The sequence below is a fragment of the Diadema antillarum genome, unplaced genomic scaffold (genome assembly GCF_040938485.1).
Source record: "Diadema antillarum isolate AM-2024a unplaced genomic scaffold, OU_Dant_1.0 seq00001726_RagTag, whole genome shotgun sequence".
NCBI lineage: Eukaryota > Metazoa > Echinodermata > Echinoidea > Diadematoida > Diadematidae > Diadema > Diadema antillarum.
Genome location: NW_027272413.1, coordinates 123,455 through 145,681, shown reverse-complemented (window position 1 = coordinate 145,681; position 22,227 = coordinate 123,455). Strand labels below are relative to the sequence as shown.

The following is a 22,227-nucleotide window of genomic DNA, read 5'->3' as shown; positions in this document are numbered from 1 at the left end:
CTGAAAACAGTATACAATTGCACGGATAGTTTGTAGTCTGCTTTTTTTTAAAATCCCTTTGATCTGAGGGAGTTACGGGTGGGTCCTGGTATTGGAAAGATAACCTTTTCAGCTCTTTCCTGTACAGTATACCTCTCTTCCAGAGCCCAGCATGCACTGACAGGGTGCGACATTACTTTAGACTTGCTTTGATGTGGCATGCAAAATGCCTTAGTATGGGTCAGCAAACCAGAGCTCACTGACACATTAACTTCACAGATTTCATCCTGGACCTGAGCTCGACGGTATCGAGTCCGTTCACATGCAACGGGTAGAACACTTTAATAATCGTGCTCATGTGCAGCGAGGGCTGATGAGCAACAAGGTTTATGGTGCAGCCAGCGTCAACGAGGGTAGGTATCTCCTCGTCATAACGTGAGAGCAGATCATCAGAAACCACCCTATCTGCTCAAGCGGCGCTCTATCAACATTTCGAAGATGAGTTCTGCTACAAGCGAGTTTCTTCTGGAATCATGACAGCATGAGTCATGATGTGATCCCTGACTTCAGGGAGTGGAGTTGGAGTAAAGATAGCACAGGTACATGACAATTACTATCAGCCACTCTCCGCATTGCTTCAGTACCAAATTTCATTCTTCTGCACTACAGCAGTTTTAAGCCATGCATCGGGAGGTGGAGGAAAAAAAATAAATGAAATGAATGAAGGTGAAAATGCACAATGTAGAGAAGGTGTCAGACGAGCCATGATCAGTAGTTTGATATTGCTGCAAACTTAAATTGCCGGGGGGGGGGGGGGGGGGGGATTGAGGGCCTATCTGATGGGAGGAGACATTGTCGCAATGTCAGCGTCTTGAAGAAAATTATTTTTGCTGTCACAACTAACGCGATTTCCAGGGCGACGTCTGAGACGTCTTCAAACAAAGGGACAACTTATTTGCTTGGAAGTCACGGGGATGTCGGTACGGCTTTTGCAGTCCCAGGGACTTATCAGAGACGTCTTTTCTCAGCGACTTCTCCATCTCGTCGCCATTAGGTTATTACGGGTCTCCACAAGATGCGAGGACATCTCGAAGATGTTGCAGACAAATTTAGTCCCCACGACATGGCCACAGTGATGGAGACTTCGCGGAGACGTCCTCGAGACAAGCTGGAAGCCAGAAATAGTCTCTGCAAAAATCGAAAAGGTTCGAACCTCCTGCGACTCCTGGAGTTTGGGCTCGTATCCAGGAGACGTGCGTCGTAGAGATGTTGCGGAGACTAGAGTTGCAACCTAGAGTCTTCAGACCAACGAGATACCAACTTATAAAATCTTTGTGATATTATACCTATTTGCATCCAAGCACTTTGGATCGAATCTTAATAGACCCTAGACGGTGTCATGAAAGTTGTACTATAGCACATCTAATCTGTACCCCGTTAATGGTGTCACTGCGGCACCTGTGCTTGTTCCCTACATGGCGTCACCAGGACCGTCATATTCTCTAAACAGCATATTTAGCTGTGGTGGCACATAAAATTTCCTATAAAGGACTTTAAAATCGAACTTTCTTAAGCGGGGTTCCCACTATCACGATTGGCGCCACGATTTAAATCGTGGTCTTAATCGTGCAGCAAGCGTGATGGTCTTATCAGATTGTATCAGATCTTAAGGTCAATCGTGGCAATCGCGTTAATCGTAGGAAAATTTTGGATGGTTCAAAAATTTTCTACGATTAACACGATTAGTTTTTGATCGTGATCATCGCATCAGATCGTCTAGGATCGTAACCAAATGCAGCAAATCTCTTCTAATCGTGCTTCTTAATCGTGTTGATCGGGATCAACTTTTTCACTTCTCTTCCGCTTATTATTATTATTTTTTGCCTATTTGCCCTTATTTTACTCATAAATTATATTTATTTTGTATTCTGATAGGTGGTAGCCTGCATCTTTAGATTATTATTTCCAAACGGTAAATTGTATGACGGTGTGGGGTTTAATTGTCGTAATTTTTAAGGTACATTATCAAAATCATTTTTAAAAATGATTTCATAAAATTAAAGTTGTATTACAGATTGTTAGATGTTTTCATACATTATGTTAATGATGTTTTCAATAATGAGTTCAATAATGAGTTATTACCATTATACAGACACACAAAACAGGATATGGGATAACTTCTGTAACGAACACAAAAAATGAGCAAAAATGAAATGGCAATTGTATGTCTGCATGTATTGACTAACGTCAGTACAGAGATGAGAATAATTTAATGAATTGTGCTTGAATGGGTACATATCAAAGGCAAATGGTTAATTGTTAAACGTATATTACAGAGTTTTTTTTTTTTTGGGGGGGGGGGTGCAGTATCCTGCTGTTTGTGTATTGTACATAGTAATTAAGAGTTGTTGTTTCATCAGCCATCGTTTGACACCTTTACATCTATTTTGACACTTTTCAATGTCTTTTTTTTGAATGTTTGGTAGAGTATAATTTTAGAGGAAAATGGTTATTTTCAACTCTCATTATTACTGCAAATGTAAAAGTGACCATTCTCGTGGATGTGAGATCACCCGTATGATTATGACAATGAAGATCACTCTTATTATTTTTCACAGTTAGTTATTCAATAAGTGTAGCAATATACCCCTGCGAAATAATTTTGCGTAAAACCTCCTTTTTTGTTAAAAAGTGACATCATTTTGATTAGGGAGTCACTTTTCTGTTATGTGTGTGTATCAGTTATGTTAAAAATTGTTAAGTAAAACACTAAATCAAGCCGAATAAACCAAACTTTTAATAACCCATGAGATAACGACATTTTGAAATAAAAAGGCATATGATACATACACTTTGCGAATATGAAATCGAACACATAAGCAATACTATATCCATTCGGCCAACTTTCTTATATCGAGCATATATAACACATAATACTATGTTACATAACATTCAAAATGATCCCATCCTCTTTCTTAGCTTCCATTTCATCATATAATCATTTTCTTCATGTATTGGAGAGAAAGGCCATTTTGTCTTGCTGGGTTTTTTTTCTGGGGAAGAAAGGCAATCATCTGATCTTATGTATTTGGGTCGTTATTTCATTTTTTTTTTTTTTGTGAGGGGGGAGGGTGAGCATGTCGATTTAATAATCTATTAATTTCTTTACGTTTAATATTAGACGAGGGAATATCTGAGGTTATGGCTGGCCTGGGTGCTGCTTTCTCTCTGATAACATAATCGTCATTAGCAATACTGCAAAGGTTACGTTGTCATCATCGTCAACCTGTCAAGCCTTACCATCATCAATGATTGTGGATAAAATCAATAGGCCTAATCACTCTGCATGATTTAAGGGGAACAATGATATCCATTGTCAGCCGGACTATAATATTCCCATTCGGGTCCAATCGCGCCTTAAATTGGGGTCGCTTTTGATCCCGATCGTGAAAGATATCGTATCTTATATCCGCAGCCCGATTTGGTTCGCGGTATTCGTATTGGAACGTATCAGTACGTTGCTGCACGTACCAGATCGGGGATCCTGATCGTAATGGTCATGTTAGATTGGTGCCAATCGTGAACTCAATCAGGACAATCCTGTCGGATCGTATTTGAACGGCAGACCAGATTGTGACAGATCGTATCGCTTGAAATAGACCAATCGTGACCATATCGCATCCAAGCGTACCAACACGTATTGACTCGCATAACCTCGTATCCAAACGTGAAATTTCAGACGAGTTCAAAAAATTTTCCACGACCAGTTACGAATGTCCAATCGTGGCGTTCGCAATGGATCGCACGATAGTGGGAACCCCGCTTAACACAAGTTCGAAAATAGCAAATTGCAATCAAATCTTGAAAACTCTTTGAAAGGGCATTACCCATAATTCTAACTAGCTCTTTTGGCTGTCATTAAAGCGAATGCAAACATATCGAAAACAAATCTTTAACACGAAAGCAGATATATTGATGTTACTCGTGAGAAAGCCCACCCTCCCTCTCCCACAACCCTCAACAACTGCAATTCTATTAGCAAGGCTGGCATTCCTGCTATATTGACTATAGGCAAGCCATTTTTAAATTACTTATTGTGAATATAATGGTTTGACCCCAAATGACCTTAAGGGTGACCTTATAAGGAAAAGTTGACATCAGACCATAAAGACAACTTCAGAATCGAATTCCTTGACTCAGAAAACCTCTTAAGCTGACTTTTCAAATTATTGTAACACTTTTAAAGTTTTGAATTGTTATACTGGCCTTTAAACGTAAGTGGCGGCCTTATTGGATTTTGCAAATATGCAGCCCCAGAGGACGCCCTTCACAAGAAATATGCATTTTTTTCAGCCGTCGACAACTGCAATTCTATTACCAAGGCTGGCATTCCTGGAATATTGACCATGGACTAGCCACTTTTAAATTACCTGTTATGAATAAAATGACTTGACCCCTAAATGACCTTTAGGTGACCTTATAAGGATAAGTTGACTTCAGACCATTAAAAGAACTTCAGATTCGAATTCCTTGACTCAGAAAACCTCCGAACCTGACTTTTTAAATGATTGTAACCCTTTCATGTTTTCAATTGCAAGTGACCTTTAAACCTACATGGCGGCCATATTGGATTTTGCCAATATGGCCGCCCAAGAGGGCACCCTTCTTGGCGCCCATCAAAAATCGAAATAGTATGGTTTGGGCTACATGTGTGCCAAATTTGGTGCTTCTGGAAGAATTTGAACCAAAAAGTCCCTTGCGCCCCCCACTAGTATTACATTTAGCGTTGTTATTACATTTAGGGTTAACATGTATTACATTTAGGGTCGTTATTACATTTAGTGTTGACATGTATTACATTTAGGGTCGTTATTACATTTAGGGTTAAGATGTATTACATTTAGGGTCAATATTACAATTAGGGTTAAAAAGTATTACATTTAGGGTCGTTATTACATTTAGGGTTAAGATGTATTACATTTAGGGTTAAAAAGTATTACATGTAGGATCAATATTACATTTAGGGTTGTTATTACATTTAGGGTTGATATGTATTACATTTAGGGTTGTCTCCGGTTATCATATTGAGGGTTAAAATGTGTTACATTTAGGGTTGACATGTATTACATTTAGGGTTGTCTCCTGTTATCATATTTAGGGTTAAAGTGTGTTACATTTAGGGTTGACTCGATTATTACATTTAGCGTTAAAATGTATTACATTTAGGGTTGTTATTACATTTAGGGTTAAGGTGTATTACATTTAGGGTCGATATTTCATTTAGCGTTGATTTTCGCGTGTTGTTAAATTCGCGATCCAACTGTGATTCGCAAAATTCGCGAAAATTAAACCCTCGCGAAAACAACCACTTATAGGTTGTCCTACAGTAGACTGAGAGTAACAGAGGGAGGGAGTGATAATAAAATGCAACTCCACGTCTATCTGCACTTAAATAAAATGAGAATAAAATTAATCAAACAGAAAATGAAGTTCATTGGACAAATAAGGAAGAGTAATGGAATTACTCTTCATCCATACCATATGTTGTAACACAATAATGATATTTGTAATGACTAAAAAGGTGACAATGTAAATGACGTTATCACCGAAGTACATGTAGGTTTGCATAAAAATTCCGTCAAATCATATATATTAACCAACATTCCTTTTGTAATGATTTGAAAGTATACTTGTACAATGATTTGGAGCTACAGGTTCAATAACCTTATTCCTTTTTACTTGATTTAAAGAATGTGGAAATTAAGTACAGATATGTGTGCAGGTAATCTGCTAATTCTATAACTTAGTATGAGCAATATCACTTTTCACTACAAATGCGTAAAAATTGACACCCCAAAAAATATGTGACTTTGACATTTTATGTCAGTTCTTGGTGAAACTTCTGCTGTTCTGTGTGTTCACGCTTACTCTTTTTGACCCATTTACAGTGGTTGATGTAAATGCAAGTGAACCACGATGTGCGGCCAAACCCACTTGGCTCTACTGTAGAGATCGCTGGGAAAAAAAAAAAAAGTTTACATATGAAGAATACCACAATGACGACAAAAAGAACATGCGAAAGGAAACTTCACTTGGCAGATGCTGCTCCACAAGGCAGTGTAAACACACAAAAATGTGGGGCCGAGTACTGCCATGAAGGCTGGCCCACCACTGTACAAGGTCAACTAAAGGTGATGTGGCATATAAATGGAAGATTTGATTGCTTTTACCTGCTCTGGGTCTGTCTAGAAGTGGTCTGTGGTGTTTTGATGGTAGGCAACCAGAGAGACATGTCACTTGTCTCACTGTTGTTGGTCTGGCATCACTCTCAGGAGCTGTGAAATCTTAAATGAAAATGAACATTACAGTTTCATTGTTAATCATTGCTAATGGAAATATGGTGAATAGACCAACAGAGATTGTTCTGTGTTTTTCTGAATACTTTATGTTCATACCTCATAATCAATTCATTTTTACTTGCAGGGGGAATAATATTAACCATAAAATATGTCAGCAACAAGTTGTGGAAATGAGTACTTTTCATAAAGAATTAAATTTTGTGGAATTTTAAAAATGTTTTCTTTACACTGTATTCCTAACGTGATGTCATGAGCTGTAATAGTCTTCTCATCAAGCGATGGTGGCACCAAAACTTTAAAGACTCAGAACTATTCAATGGACTGTCCAATTTTCCTCATGGTCTACTCACATTGCTTCATTCACTCAATCCACATGTACAACTTATGGCGAGTTTCATTCCCCCTAAAAAATACAATATTTACTGATTGGTCAATGACCTTGCTTTATTTGTGATACTATGCCTTTTACTCTAAGTATACATTTAATGTTTTCTGTTTGCTTGCTCTGGAATTTTCTTTATATTTCTTTTTCATATGTCTCATCCAGCAATGGCAGCACCAAACTTTAACCTAACCAGGCTGGGCTTTTTTGGGTGTTCTGTGGCCGGGGAGGGGTTGATTTAACCCCCCCCCCCCCCCGAGATCTCGGCCGTCGCTCGCGCAATCACCATAAAAATTGGCACATACATTACCTGTCGCGTAATCTACCAAACTAAAAAAAAAAATGGACATTTTCATCATAATGATTAATTATGTTAATATATGCGTAAAATAATACTTTTTGCTCTAAATCAGAAATTAAAGCTCCTAGAATCCTAATTTTTGGTGATAACATTCTTTGTAGCATTCCTAACAATGTACATGAAAAAAAAATCTGGTATCAAAATCAATTTCTTATGTATTTTATTGTTTTATGAATTTCTTATGTATTTCTTCGTTTTTTCGACCTTTTGTTTTATCATTTTTTCTTCTCAAAATTTATGACAGAACCTATTTCAAGCATAATTATGCTAGAATTAATTAGTTTCAGCCTATGAAAGTGAAAATAATCATATCTTTATGAATAAGAAGAGAAAACTCCATTTGCATAGACTTTGCATAGACTTTGCATAGACACAAAATCATGTTTTTGAGCCATTTTCGGTCTGACAGGCATGTATAAAAGGTCGCGCAGCGTCGCAACAGTATGCACGATTTTCGCGAAAATGGTGTCAAAAGATGCGCAAGACTTGAAAGTAAAAAGTCAGCGAACGGCGCGGTCAAAAAATTTTGCGCGGCAGAGTAGTCGCGAAAAATGTCGAGGGGGGGTTGATTCAACCCCCCCCTGGCCTTTTTAGGGTTAACAAGAGACCTGAGGGTCTCGCGATCACCTGAGTATTGCAAGTTCACCTTCCACGCATCCTTGCAGACTACCTGAGAACATTGCAAACTTGTGGGGGGGTGGGGGAGGTGGAGAGCTTTGACTGCTTCTATGGGGGCATGGAGTTCATATGCATATTCCATCACAATCGTTACAAGAGATCAGGGGGTCTTCTGCTCACCCGGGTATCACAAGTTCACCGTCTATGCACTCTCGCAGACTCTTACCTCAGAATAATGCAAACTTGGGAGGGGGTTGGGGACACCTTTGAGAGCTGGGGGTATGGTTTGGTGAAAATCGGTCTAGAGGTTTTCAAGAAGATGAAAATGTAAAAAGTTTGCATGCTGGACAAAGAGCAATGTCAATAGCTCACTTGAGCCTTTGGCTTAGATGAGCTGAAAATACCTGCCAAGTACACTGTATTTAGAAAATTTAGCCATGCAGTTTAAAAAAAATGTAACTACACTTAAAATTTTGTCAATTACTGACAAATTAAAATGTAGGGTATCCTACGTGATCCCATACATCCGGGAATAAATGTTTTGAGCTCTAACCCCGATTCAGATGACCCTATCCATTATTATCGTAGCCATGGTCTTCCAGTCGTAGGAATCTGAAGGGTCAAGTGCAAACCCAGATTGCAAACGCTTCTTCTATTCTCCATCAGAACTCACATCATTACGTAATACAGCCATTCATTCACGACTGCCCACTGAAGTATTCAACCGGACAAAGGAGCTCGGCATCTATAAGTGACGTGGATGCCAAGCTGGTTCTCACAAAAGGAGAGCTATTAAGGTCATTACTGCCAACAGAAGAAGAAGAACGCAAACCAGGCCTCGCATCCCACAGTTACAGAAAATTGAATGCGTAAGTTCCTCCAACTTGCATTATTTTACATTTATGACTGTCTACCTCTGCAACCCTCACTCTCTGAATAAAAAACTGGACGAATTTGCTATCGTTGTCAAATAACTTGGGTGTGACTTATGTGTAGTAAGTGAAACCTGGTTTTGAGCTGACCAGCCTGACAGCGACTACGCAGTGAACAATTTCGTATCCTTTTGCAAAATCGAGAACTTCTCGGCGTCGTGGTGGAGTGGTGATATATGGTAGACCTGATTTATCACCTAAAACTGTCACTTTTCTCCCACCGCATCCTGATCATGAGACTCTTTGGATTCAAATCAGGCCAAAAAGACTACCCTGTGACGTTTCGTGCATTTACGTAGCGGCTGTGTATTCCCCTTCCGCACACAATGGTGCCGACATCTCATCCAGTACCTCATGAACTGTGTCGATGATATAAACACAAGACACACAAACGCTGGTATCATTATTCTTGGTGATCTTAACCGAGCCGACATCTCTCAGCTTACATGTACGGGTGGTCTCGCACAAGTCATGAGTAATCCGACACATGGATCTGCCATACTGGACCTCATAATCACAAATATGCAAAGATGGTACTCGGCACCAGACATCCTCTCACCCCAAGGCACCAGTGGTGATCACAATGCTGTGCTTTGGAAACCGTTCTACAGTAAAGGTGAGAAAGTCAACAAAACAGTCAGTATTATCACTCGTCCCATAAAAGACTCTGCAATTCGTGAGTTGACAATTTCTATGAAACCCTGCAAGAAAAACTTTAAGTGTTTTTTCCACTACAGATAAACCATGGGTTACGCCTTTCCTAAAAGCGTAGATCTGTCAAAGACGAGCATTTCAAACAGATGAAATGGAGTGGAAACGATTGCACAACAAAGTTCAAAGGGTGAAAGCTGAACTGAAACGCAATTTCTACAAGGAGCATGTTCTCAAATTGAAGCAAGAGAAACCATCAAGCTGGTATGAACATATTAAACTCTTGTCATCTGCAGCGAAACCCGTAAGTATCATCACCATACCTGGATCTCCTGATTTGGATGACTGTGCTGTCGCTGAAGCGACCAATGACCACTCCGCAAGCATCAATCTTGACATACCTGTACTTTATCTTCAGAGCTTATCAGCATTCTTACCCGCTCAACCTGCTAAGTTACTTCAACCGTATGAGGTGTTCAAGGAGCTGAACGAATCAAACCAGGGAAATAAGGTGGTCCAGATGGAATACCCACACGTCTTGTCAAGGAATTTGCTGTTGAGTTGGCAACACCCCTCTGTGAGGTGTTAAACTCTTCCTACCAGTCAGGTCTTGTCCCAAAGCAGTGGAAAAAGGCAATTATTGTTCCCGTGCCCAAAGAGAAATATTCCTCCTCGATTGACAGATATAGGCCGATCTCCCTGACTGATCACTTAGCGAAGATAGCTGAGATTTTTGTTTATCGCCATCTGTTGCGTAACCTGATCATCAGTTAGACCAGAACCAATTTGGTGCCAGAGCAGGTCGCTCTACAGCGCAATGTCTTTATATCGACATCTACACCTTCCTATGTGAAAACGCTGACCGCCCTAAATCCATCACTTCCATAGTCTGTACTGACTTCACTTGTGTTTTTGACAGGGTAGACCATTCAGTCGTGATGCAGAAACTGTTCACTTCTGGCGTGGCTCCATGGTTGATTGGATGAACGTGCAGTTTCCTGACGGACAGACAGAATCAAGTTCCCTACCGTGGTGTCCTCTCACCTCTGAGAGCAATGACAGCTGGTGTCCCTTAAGGCACCCGTCTTGGTCCCCTCCTGTTTCTAGTTCTCATCGATAATGCATTGCTCTTGCATGATTCTTCAATTCGTCGGTGGAAGTATGTAGATGATATGTCCATTGGCGCTGTTGAAATCAGCGGTGCTATGCCCAGTGCGTCCTTGCAATCTGACCTTGAAGTTTGGTGTAGTCACAACAATGTCATGCTGAATCCACAGAAGTGTCACATTATGCGTGTCAGTTTCAGCAAAACGCCACCCCCTGATCTCGATCTCACTCTGTGTAACGATGTTCTGAAGGAAGTATCAGTCATGAAACTGCTCGGTGTGGCTATCCATAGGGACCTCAAATGGAATCACCATGTGTTCTCCATTACATCACGCGCAACCTCACGTCTGTACATGCTCCGCAGACTGGAACAATTCCGACTTCCTCCTGCAGACCTTGTGACAGTATACACTGGGTACATCAGACCCCTCCTGGAATATGCTTGTCCTGTCTGGCACTCCAGGCTTACTGTCGTTCAATCATCTGCCATCGAACGTATCCAGAAACAGGCACTGAGGATTACCTTCCCTGGAAGTTCATATCGCACACCGCTTGAGATAGCGGGGATCCAGGACCTGGCCTTAAGGTGTGTCAAACTCTGCCTCTCTTTTGCTAAGTCTTCCACTAAACTAGAGATTGGAAAGAACTGGTCCATCAAAAACGACTGCGTAAGATCTTCAAGACATACAAAGTTGTACAAGGACCCTAGGTGCCACACCAACCATTTCAAAAATAGCCCAGTACCATTCATGACTAAACCACTGAATTCCAAATGATATTATACAGGTCTTACGTTTGTTTGCATCATGTCCATTGGCAATTATTATTTCCTTGTAATGTTTCCTTGTATTATAAGTATTGTTTTGCCAACTCTCTTTAAACTGCTTGGAAATGGTTATCATATTCATATCTACATTCATGGTGGTATGTTTTGCAGTCCTCTTACCATCTCACTGCATTCATCATACAATACTGACAACGGTTAACCGTATACAACATATTTATTTCACGAGAAGTAGAATAATCTCATGCAATACTATTTTGATGCATGTGTACTGTAGTATTTGGATGATGAAGTAACAATATTTCAATCAAGTTTTATGACCAGGTACTGGTTTACCCCCTTTTATCTACGGGTGTATACTGCATAGATTATATATTTTGTTGTGTGAACAGGTATAATGATGTGGGGTTTATATCATATTTCATATTATAGCATTTGATGTGAAAAGAGTAGTTTTTATATGCCATTTAAGTGTGTAGGTTACAGTCAACACTTCTATTTTACCTTCTGTCTCGACCTCTCCCGCTTCTCTCATATTTGGCTCACCCGGATTTTTGTTATCACAATAAAGTACAACATGTACATCCCTTCTCCTTTTTTAAAAATCTTCTCCATGTTCCTTCCATTTACCTAGCTTTTGCTCTCTCCCAAAGGCCGTCATTTTTGACATCTTAATTCATAATGTCATTTTTGAGCAGTTTTTTTTATTGTATTATTGCAACAATTTTTAAGTAATGATAATCACATTTAACTGCACACATTTATTGTACAAGTGGACTAGCTTACTCAATATTATGACGCATGTAGCATTTGGATAATGAATTTCGTGAAAGAAAGATATTATTCAGAGGGGTAAAGGTTCAGGGGCGAGTTTCTTCACTTTGTCTCCCTCTACAAATTAAATTTGTTATAATCGCAACTGCTGATCTGTAAATTAACAAACATGTCGGAAAAAAGGAACCAGTGGGACTCGAACCTGTCATCTACTGCTTTCCGGGCAGCGACACTACCACCACAGGCTGTCCCTGGTTGCCGGCAGTGACACGATGAACATGGAACAAATACCCAAGTTCCGAAATTCCGACATTGTTATGTTAAGTAGTCCAAGGCGGACAAGGCATATCAAATGAAAGAAAGATATTATTCAGAGGGGTAAAGGTTCAGGTGCGAGTTTCTTCGCTTAAATTTGTCTCCCTCTACAAATTAAATTTGTTAAGATCGCAACTGGGCAATTCCATGGTATATAGGACACAGATGCCAAAAATTCAAAATGATATTTGTTTCAAACACCAATACATTTTCAGACAATACTTGAGTTGAAGTTTTAAGAATCATTATGTTTTTCAATAAAAGCGGCCATTTTGATTTTCAAAATGGCTGTCAAAATATGCCTGTAACTCAATGGTAAGAAAGAGTGTATTGTCACATAACTTACTCTCTATATATGCACTTTACTAGTACTCTAAACAACAATCTTTTTAGTATGCAGTCACCAGAGAAGTCTTTTACCACATGATAGAAAAAAAAACCAGCTGGTTGCTTAAAAGAATTTGCTAAAAACTTTTAATTAGTTTGACAATGATGGATGTAACATCAGTTACCAAAAACAAGGAATTTTAAACTTTATTCATCAAGGAAAGTGAGCTGTATGATGTGACTTGGAATTTCTAATGCATGCCCATATGTCTTCCTTTCAATACCAGAAATAAGGATACTTGGCATACTGGAGAGTCAAAATGAACACTTCAAAATGTGTAACGTCAGTTACCAAAACGTCGTATACCAGCATGTAATGTCAGCTACCATGACAGTAATTATAACTGAGGCAAATTTTTTGACTTTAGGCCATTTCAATACATCTGACAAGTCAAAGGTTATCAAAAAAGAGCAGCAATCCCTTTGATAGGGAATGATGTCATCACCATGGTATGTCCATGGATACATTTTTTTTCATTTTACATGCATTTTATTTCTTTAAATCTATTTATCTATTTATCATTATTATCATTTTATGGGGGGCTTGAGCTTTTGATTTAAGGTTCAGTACAAGTTTAAGGTTAAATCATCTGAAGTTTAAGTTTACCACATGCAATATATGCACCTAAATTACTATACAGTACATTCACAGTCCTACGTGACGATAAAGCTACCGAAGTTTGTAAGCCTAATCAATGATGTGGTTGCATGGTAACCACCTTTTTCTATTAAAAAGCTTGTGTACAGCTGTATACCAACAGGTTTATAATCTTTACTAATGATTGCTTTTGCTAGCATTTTTCTTTTTTTTCTGGAAGCTTAGTGAAGTTTCTACCTCGAGGCAAATGCACAAACAGATATATTTCTTCGCTTGCACTTTAAATGTCAGGTTAAGGTAATATGGCACATCTTGTATCATGGTACATAAGGCATATACTGTCATTACTGTTTGAAACTTAACACTGATGTTGCTCAAAGTGAGAGGTGATTCTACGGTGAAAAAATGTTCATTCATGCAGGAACATTTTGTAATACATGATATTTATGAACAGGAAGATTCGTTTATATTGATCTTAGAATTCTTTCGTTGCAAAGTCCTATTTCTTGGTAACTGGGATATATTTGCAAGCCTTGACAAACCAGTGAAAAGGAAAAGAAAAACAATTATATTACTTCAAGCAAGGAATAAACCAATAATGCCCTTTTGACCAAAAAAGCATAATGTTTCTTCTTCACAGAAAAATATCAAAAGTGTAACACTATTCATTTAAAGGGACTGTACAGTTCTGGTTGAGGTGAGGATTTAGCTTTTAACGTTTTGCGAGATATTCAGAAACCACTCTATGAGATGTCAAAGAGCATGCAATTCTAAGGGGTATCAAAAGTTTATTTGATGAAAATCGGTTTTGAAATGGCTGAGATATCCAAAAACAAGGTGAAACAAAGAGATCCTAATAAAAGGCATGGCCTGTCGCCTTCTATCAATTTTATCAAAAATCAAATGAAGTCCATCAAAATCACGCGCAACGCTGTATTCAAACGCAAGAGCGTTGCAGAGAAGACTTGCGGTTTTTGTAAGAAACTAGAAACTGCATTTAAAAGCATCTCTTAACATCTACGGAGGTGCGTTATTGTTAAAAAGTCTTGCATTTTTTTGTATTTCATATGCAAAATTAAAAATTAAATGCAATTCTAAAAATTAAATGCAATTGCAAGTCCATCATATCACACGGAACGCTGAAAAGACTTGCGTTTGATAATCATATGAAAATAGAAAATTGTAGGGAACTTTTTTTTAAAACTCAATTGCGTTTTAAACGGGATTCTAAAAATCCAATGCAAGTCCATCAAATCACACGCAACGTTGTATTTAAACGCAAGAGCGTTGCAGAGAAGACTTGCAGTTTTTGTATGAAACTATAAGAAACTGCGTTTAAACGCATCTCTAAACATCTACGGAAGTGCGTTATTGTTGAAAAGACTTGCATTATTTCTTATTTCGTACGCAAAATTAAGAATTAAACGCAACCCCGAAAATCAAATGCAAGTCCATCAAATCACACGGAACGCTGAAAAGACTTGCGTTTGATAATCATCCGAAACTAGAAAATTGTAAGAAACTTAAACTCAATTCTAAAAATCAAATGCAAGTCCATCACATCACAAGCAACGCTGTATTTAAAATGCAAGAGCGTTGCAAAAAAAGACTTGCAGTTTTTTTACGAAACTAGAAACTGCATTTAAACGCATAGAAATTTATAGAAGTGTGTAATTGTTGAAAAGACTTGCATTATTTTTTATTTCGTAACGGAACTTTCACCGTGACTGAACTTAGTCTGCACTAGCAGGGGAAAGGCATCGCAACATTTTTAATACACGTTTGAAACTACCGGATGAACAAACTTTTCTTCTTCTTTTTATTTCAGACTGGCCCGCGCCGTACAGAGCGGTAATGTTGCGAATCGGAGCGCGAGAACAATTCATTTTCAGAGTATGGCAATAGAAATTTAAGCAAAACAAATATGGCGACTTAGGGAAGGAAAATCACACATCCTATTTCAACTCATTCGGCACTGAAAAATTATCTCGACAGAATCATACGAATTCACACCCATATCTTCGCAGCAACGCACTTGAATTTAAATCGCAAAGTTGCATGCAATTTGGGGAATATGCGTTTGATTTTTAAAATCAAATTTAAAACGTACAGTGTCTAGAAACGTGCCCAGGTTTCCGATCCCGCTCTCTCAAAATCTCTCTAGAGATTTGGGAATTGTGCGTTGTCATTACTAATTGGCGCGAGATTTATGCATGAACTGAAAAATAATTGTTGCCAATGTCAGTAGGTATGTTTTGGCGGCAAAAGGAGTAAGATTTGGGTCGCGATCCGCATCGTGATCTTACTCTGTGATAGGGGAAATTAGTTTTCATTTATAAGTCGACAAATTGTCGACTTACGTGTAAGTCGACTTTCGCGTAAGTCGACATGTTTTTCTCAGTCCCGATTATGTCGACTTACGCAAGGTTAACTATATCTACATCTGCGATTGGGTGTGAATGGCTATGTGATTCTGATACTTTCATCAAACAAAAGGGAATTGAACTTTGAAAATTAAAAATTGATAGGACATATTATACTAACCTAGACACAAAATTTAAATTTTGTATCTTTGAACCTCATTTGCACATCCAAGATGGCATCTGAAGAAAAAAATTGTTATCTTTGGAATGGTTCTCTTGACATGATTTTTTATGTGTCCAAAATATGGGGGCTATATGCCACGTATTTACCAAGATACACAACAAGATATTTTTGACTCTTGACCCTACTTTACACAGCCAAGATGGCATCTGAGGAAAAAGTCCTTATTTTATAACAGGATCCAGGTAACATAGGAAGATTAAATGAGAACTTACCTGTTTGAAATTTAATCTTGATTTTATGAGTAAGTCGTAGAGAAGAGACTATATGTCTGATCGGGTGTAATATGAGATCCCGCTGGTCACGTGTGTGGCAATTTTTAAAGCTGTACGAGACTACAGGATATACTAATAGGAAGATGAAGATGTTGAGAACTTTGCCTGCATAAGGCTACGTAAGTCACGGGGGGGGGGGGGGGGGGGGCGGGAAGAGGAGGGATGTAGTCTCTTCTCTACGACTTACTTATAAAATCAAGATTAAATTTCAAACTGGTAAGTCCTCATTTAATCACCCTATTTTATTACGTAAGTCTCCGATCGAGACTACATGTCTGATCGGGTGTAATATGAGATTTCAAAACCCTGTAGTCACGTACAGAACAATACATCTGTAAGCCATCAAACGGCATCACTACAGACAGACATACCTGTGCACTCTGTGCAGACTGCCATCCCCATAGGCTGACTGAAGTTGCCAAGTCAGTAAAGCCTGGGCAAATTGGCCAGTGTCTTGTAAAGGCTTGCAATAAAACTTTCTGAATGTCTTCTCAGCCACCCATCTAGCCCTTGAGAGGATTTCTGACACAGGCACCTCACTCCTTTGTGCTGCTGACGTAGAGGCCGCCCTTGTGGAGTGAGCACTGAAGATCCGTGTATCGACACCAGCGTCATGTAGGACAGTCTTAATCCAACGTGCAATTGTAATTTGCTTTGATGCACGAAGGTGGGGCTTCTTATAAGCTACTAATACATGTCTCTCCATCCCTCTTAGATTCTGTGTCCGCTGCACATACTCTTTCATATAATTCATTACGCACAATCTCCTATCCGGAGGGTACTCATTTAGTGTTACACTGAATCCCGTATTTCCAGGCTTGTTTTGTTTCAGTGTATTCTCATAAGAAATCTCAACAGATGATTTTTTCCACCTCATCCTGTCCAGGTGGATAACATGAAGAGACTGCACCCTTTGTGCAGAAACAAGTGCTATCAGCATAGTCAATTTCTGAGTAAGTTGCTTCAGATTAAGTGCCTTGGATGGAGATAGCTTTCTGAGGTAGTCCAAGACCACATTAACATCCCAGATAGAAGAGTAACGAGGTGCAGGCGGCTTTAAATGAAAAACTCCTTTCATAAACCTATTTACAAGTGGGAGCGACCCACGAGGCTGTTGTCCACCATCAACTACGAGAAACGTGGAAAGGGCACTCCTGGCTGTATTCAGGCTACTGTATCCAACTTTTTCTTTGTCTAACATATTTGTAAGAAATGCAAGGACATCACAAACTTGGACTTGCAAATAATTAATGTGTCTCTCTGCACAAAATCTTTTCCATTTTCTGATGTACACCTGGTACTGTGCTTTAGTGGATCTTTTCCACAAAGCCGCTATGATGTCTATTGTCCTTTGTGTGAGGCCCTGCTCTGCCTAAAGTCCCTTCCAAGCCTGCAACATAGAGACAAGTGATTATTCAAAGGATGTGGGGTGCCTGAAACTGGTTGACATAATAATGTCTTACTCTTTCGAATTAACATGGGTTCCTCAACCAGCATGCTCTTAAGAATAGAGTACCAAACCTGTGTTGGCCAATTACTGGGCACCACTAAAATTCCACATGCCTTATCCTTCTGAATTTTCTGCAAGCACATTTGCACTAGATTGAACGGGGGAAAGGCATAAAAATCCCATTGACTCCAATCAACTGTGAAGGCATCTACTGCCCAGACCTCCGGTTCAGGCCTCCAAGAAATATATCAGTCTACCTGCTTATTTAGGCGGGAGGCAAACATGTCAATTTGAGGCACACCAAATCTCCTGATTAATCATTGAAATATGCTCTTATTCAACATCCATTCTGTACTGTCCGAGAATTTTCGAGACATGCGGTCTGCTTCAATATTCAATCGCCCAGGTAGGTGAGCAGCTGTAAGCCAGATGTCCTAATACACCATTCCCAAATATCAATGGCCATTTGATTACATTCAGGAGATTTTGTGCCACCCATATTGTTCAGATATGCGACAGCAGTAATGTTATCTGGTCTAACAAGTACATGATTGCTCCTTTTCTCTGAGCAAAAGGCTTTTAGCCCATGGCCAACTGCTACCATTTCTAGCAGGTTAATTTTATTCTGATTTGCCTCTTTCAACTCATCACTATTCCATCTACCACCTGTTGAAGTGCACAGATTTGTTGCCCCCAGCCTTTACCACTGGCATCTGTGTGGATTTCCACATCTGGTTTTGCCCTCTGCATTGGGCTAAATTGTGACTCGAGGTTCAATATCCACCATTGAATTTCATGGATGCTTTCTCTTGACAAGGTCATATGCCTATCGAAATGTCCCTTGTTCCTTGCAAAGGACAAGAATCTTGTCTTTCTCTAAGGCTCTATAATAGAGAGGGCCATATTGTACTGCTGAGAATGATGCCACTAGTTGTCCAATAACCCTCGCAACTTTTCTGAAAACAGGTTTCTCAGTAGCCAACAGTTTCTGACAAGACTGCTTTATGTTCTCCTGTTTTTCTTTTGGAAGCCTAACACTCATATCCAGAGTGTTCAGATTGAAACCCAGAAAGGTAATCTCACGAGTAGGCTCTAAAATGGATTTTTCAGGGTGAACAATAAACCCCAAATTTGATAGCAACTTAGTAGTTGCGCTCACTGCTGCCTGCATTTCCTCAGCAGTCTTTGCAATGATAAGTGTATCATCTAGATATCCAATTACAATGTGGCCCTGCTCCCTGCGCATCGCCAAAACAGGCTTTAGCAGTTTTGTAAAGAGCCTTGGTGCTGAGCTAAGCCCATTGGGAAGTGCTTGAAATTGCCATAACCTTCCCTGCCATGTGAATCTCAGGAATTTTTGAGAATCTGGGTGGATAGGAACCATGAAGTATGCGTCTCGAAGGTCGACTGAAGCTAAATAATCTCTCAGAGAAATAATGGGTAGAGCTGTCTTAATATTGTCCATCTTAAAATGCTGATATAAAATACTCTTGTTTAATTCTGTCAAATCCAAGATGACCCTGAGGTCTCCATTCTTCTTTGGCCTTGTGAAAATATTTGATATGAATTCCCCTTCTACATGTTCACATGCTTCTATGACATTTTTCTCAACCAGCTTGTTGATTTCTCCTTGAATCACGGCCATTTCCTCCGAATTTCTTTTGAATTCATGAAGGGGGTTTTCCCTACAAGGAGGATATTTAGCAGGGTCAAATTCAAGCTTGTAGCCCCGTACAGCTTGCAAAATATATGTATCAGATGTAAGCTCTCCCCAGTTGTGCATATGAAGCTTCAGTCGACCTCCGACTGCAATATCATTGACATTAGATGCTGCTATCGTCTCCCTTACCTCATCACTGTTTGGGAGTTGCTCTATTTCATCCTGCCCTGCCCCTGGCCAAACTTCCGGAACTGTGGAGCTTCGTGTCCCTCTCAAGACGCTGTCGGGGTAAACGTATGGGGAGCTTGTGGAGTCCTCTTCCTCCACTGGTTTCATTGGCCTAAAAGAGGCCTAGATGTGCTCCCTGACAAGTCCGCGTAGGATGTCCGCGACACCAACCAGCTTCCTTGTATCTGCGTTGAGACCCCTGGCTTGGGTAGGGGTGATAGGCCGGCTTGGGTCTTTTAAACCCGCCTCTCATCACTCCGGCTGCCACTTTGTGTTGGTCTTGCAAGTCTTTTACTTGTTTGCCCAAGTCATCCCCAAAAAGGTACTTGTTTACAGGGTTTGTGGGTTTACAAAGATAAGTAAATTTCGTGTTCAGATCCGGCTTTATCAATTCTTTACGGAGGGCATTCATCTCAGAGGCAGAGAGGTTGTCCCAGATTGTCAATTCAATTCAATTCAATTCAATTTTATTTATTCCACATGCTAAAAAGTATAAAAAAAACACAAATACATGCACACGCACATAACATATTGCACATTACGTTTACATAGGAAACAAAAGGAATGATGCTAACAGCTATAGTTAGCTGTCTGATTTACTTTCGGGGTGTCGATCCCTCGACAGTTCGACGGCACTGGGTATTTGCTACTTGTCTCATCAAGCACTTTCTCTTCCAGATGATGGCTCATCAAGTAGTTCACAGAGCTTGCTAGCTCCTCATCAAGAGGCTGTCCAATATCTGATGCCACCGCAAATTTAGCAGCAAAAGCTGGTACTGTCGGTGCTTCTGTCCTATCCACGCACGACTCCAGCTCTGAGCTATGCCCTGCACTCAAGGCATGCACCATGCCATCATCCTCAATATCCATTTCTTCTGTATGTGCCATGTCATAATCTGCACTAGAAGTTGAAGCAGAGGCTGAATCACTTCGACTGCGATCAAGATGTCGGTCTGGCTGTGCATGTCCCATGCCTGCCACCCCTTCCCTTTTACTGGGAAGAGCCTCCACGAACTGACAGAGCAAGCCTTTTGAGTCTATCAAGACGACTGTTTACTGCCCCAAAGTTGTCCTTTTTCAACTTTGACGCGTTGGATTTCATAGTAATCCGAGGCCGAGTCGCCGCTACCGCCGAGCAGTCGGCAGCCTCCATCATCGCCGGTACTCCCCGTCCACGGCCCGTGTTGGCAGCCGTCCCTTTCGCTGCCGCTGTGCGGTCAGCTTGGCTAACACTCACCACCTGCTGTGACTCCGTTGCTCTGTTTTCGCCCGAAGATTCTGCCGCTGCACGGTCAGTTTTCTTCTCTTTGTTTTCCTTTTCCGCGGCCACACCAGCGGATCTTCTATCCTTCTGTTCTTTCATTATTTTGACAAGTCCGAAAGGAAGAATTTCCGTGAAATTCTTGAAAATTCGGAGGTTGTGAAAATCCTTTTCACACACACACAAAACGCGCCAACGAATTGCCACACACGTGACCAGCGGGATCTCATATTGCACCCGATCAGACATGTAGTCTCGATCGGAGACTTACGTAATAAAATGGTTTATATATATCATCCTTTCATCTGTGGCTCTTCATGGAGGGAACTAGTCCATGGATGCATCATTGCTGCACCAAACGCACACAGGCACACTGTGCGGTTACTTTGAACTGTGGCAGCAACTACTAGATGCATTCCATCACAAGCAGGTTAGTTTTGAAATGCGTCCGACCAGGAGCAGACGTATACCCTTGTGTGTATGTCTGCCTCAGAAACGGATTTTAATCTAACATAACATTGCATCCTGGTTGATGATGAAGGATGCGATGACTAACCTGTTTGGTGACTTGTTTCTAAAACATGCGCTTCCCTTGCCAGGATAAAGCGTTTTAATGCCATTTTAGGTTTTATCACATATATATTATCATATATATGTAAAAAATATGGCACTGGTAGTGCATATACTAACAAAGGTACAATGTAAAGAATTTTTGACCTTTGAACCTCATTTCCACAGCCAAGATGGTGACTGAGCAGAAACTAGAAAGTAATTTTATGAAATACTTCCTGTATCATGGTCTATATGTGTGCAAAATATGGGGGTGATACCACATACACTGTCTAAGATACAGAATGAAGTATACTTGACCTCTGACCCCACTTTGTATAGCCAATATGACATCTGAGCAAAAATTCATTATTTTATAAACTGATACTTGCAACATAGTCAACATGCATTCAAAATATGGGAGTGATATGACATATATTCACTACGATACATTTTGAACCACACATGGTTATTTAACTGAATTTACACAGCCAAGATGGTGTCTGATGAAGTAGTTATTATTTTACAAAATGATGTCTGTGACATGGACTAAACATTTGCAAAATACGGGGCTGGTAGGGCCTGTTGCTCTTGAGCTTTGCACAGAAAGTAGAAAGAAAGAAAAATAAAAGTTAAAGTAAATATAGAACTTTAATAAAGAAAATTGGTGAAGATCAAGCTCTGATGGAAGAATAAAACATTACTAAAGAAAAAGGAAAATTGTAAGGATTAAGAAAAGTAAAAAAAAAATAAAAAAGCATGCGAGGAGCTCAAACACCAATCCTTCTATCGAAAGTCCGATGCACTACCATTGAGCCATATCAGCCACATGCGTATTGTGTATTAAGCAATATCTCTCTACATCCAAGCTAAGTTTCAATATCAACCTAGATTTTCAACGTGATCCCGACATCCATTAAAAAACCTGAGGGCACACTTCTGATAGCCACAAG

At 39.9% G+C, this 22,227-nt stretch overlaps 1 protein-coding gene across 1 annotated transcript in view; it reads right to left on the bottom strand.

Annotated features, from left to right (window-relative positions):
- LOC139711893 (tRNA pseudouridine(38/39) synthase-like) overlaps positions 1-22,227 on the bottom strand; it is a 175,543-nt gene that overhangs the window by 43,910 nt on the left and 109,406 nt on the right. The window contains exon 13 of the mRNA XM_071623739.1: positions 6,210-6,323. Within this exon, the coding sequence (XP_071479840.1) occupies positions 6,210-6,323 (114 nt within the window). The remainder of the gene's footprint in view (positions 1-6,209; positions 6,324-22,227) is intronic.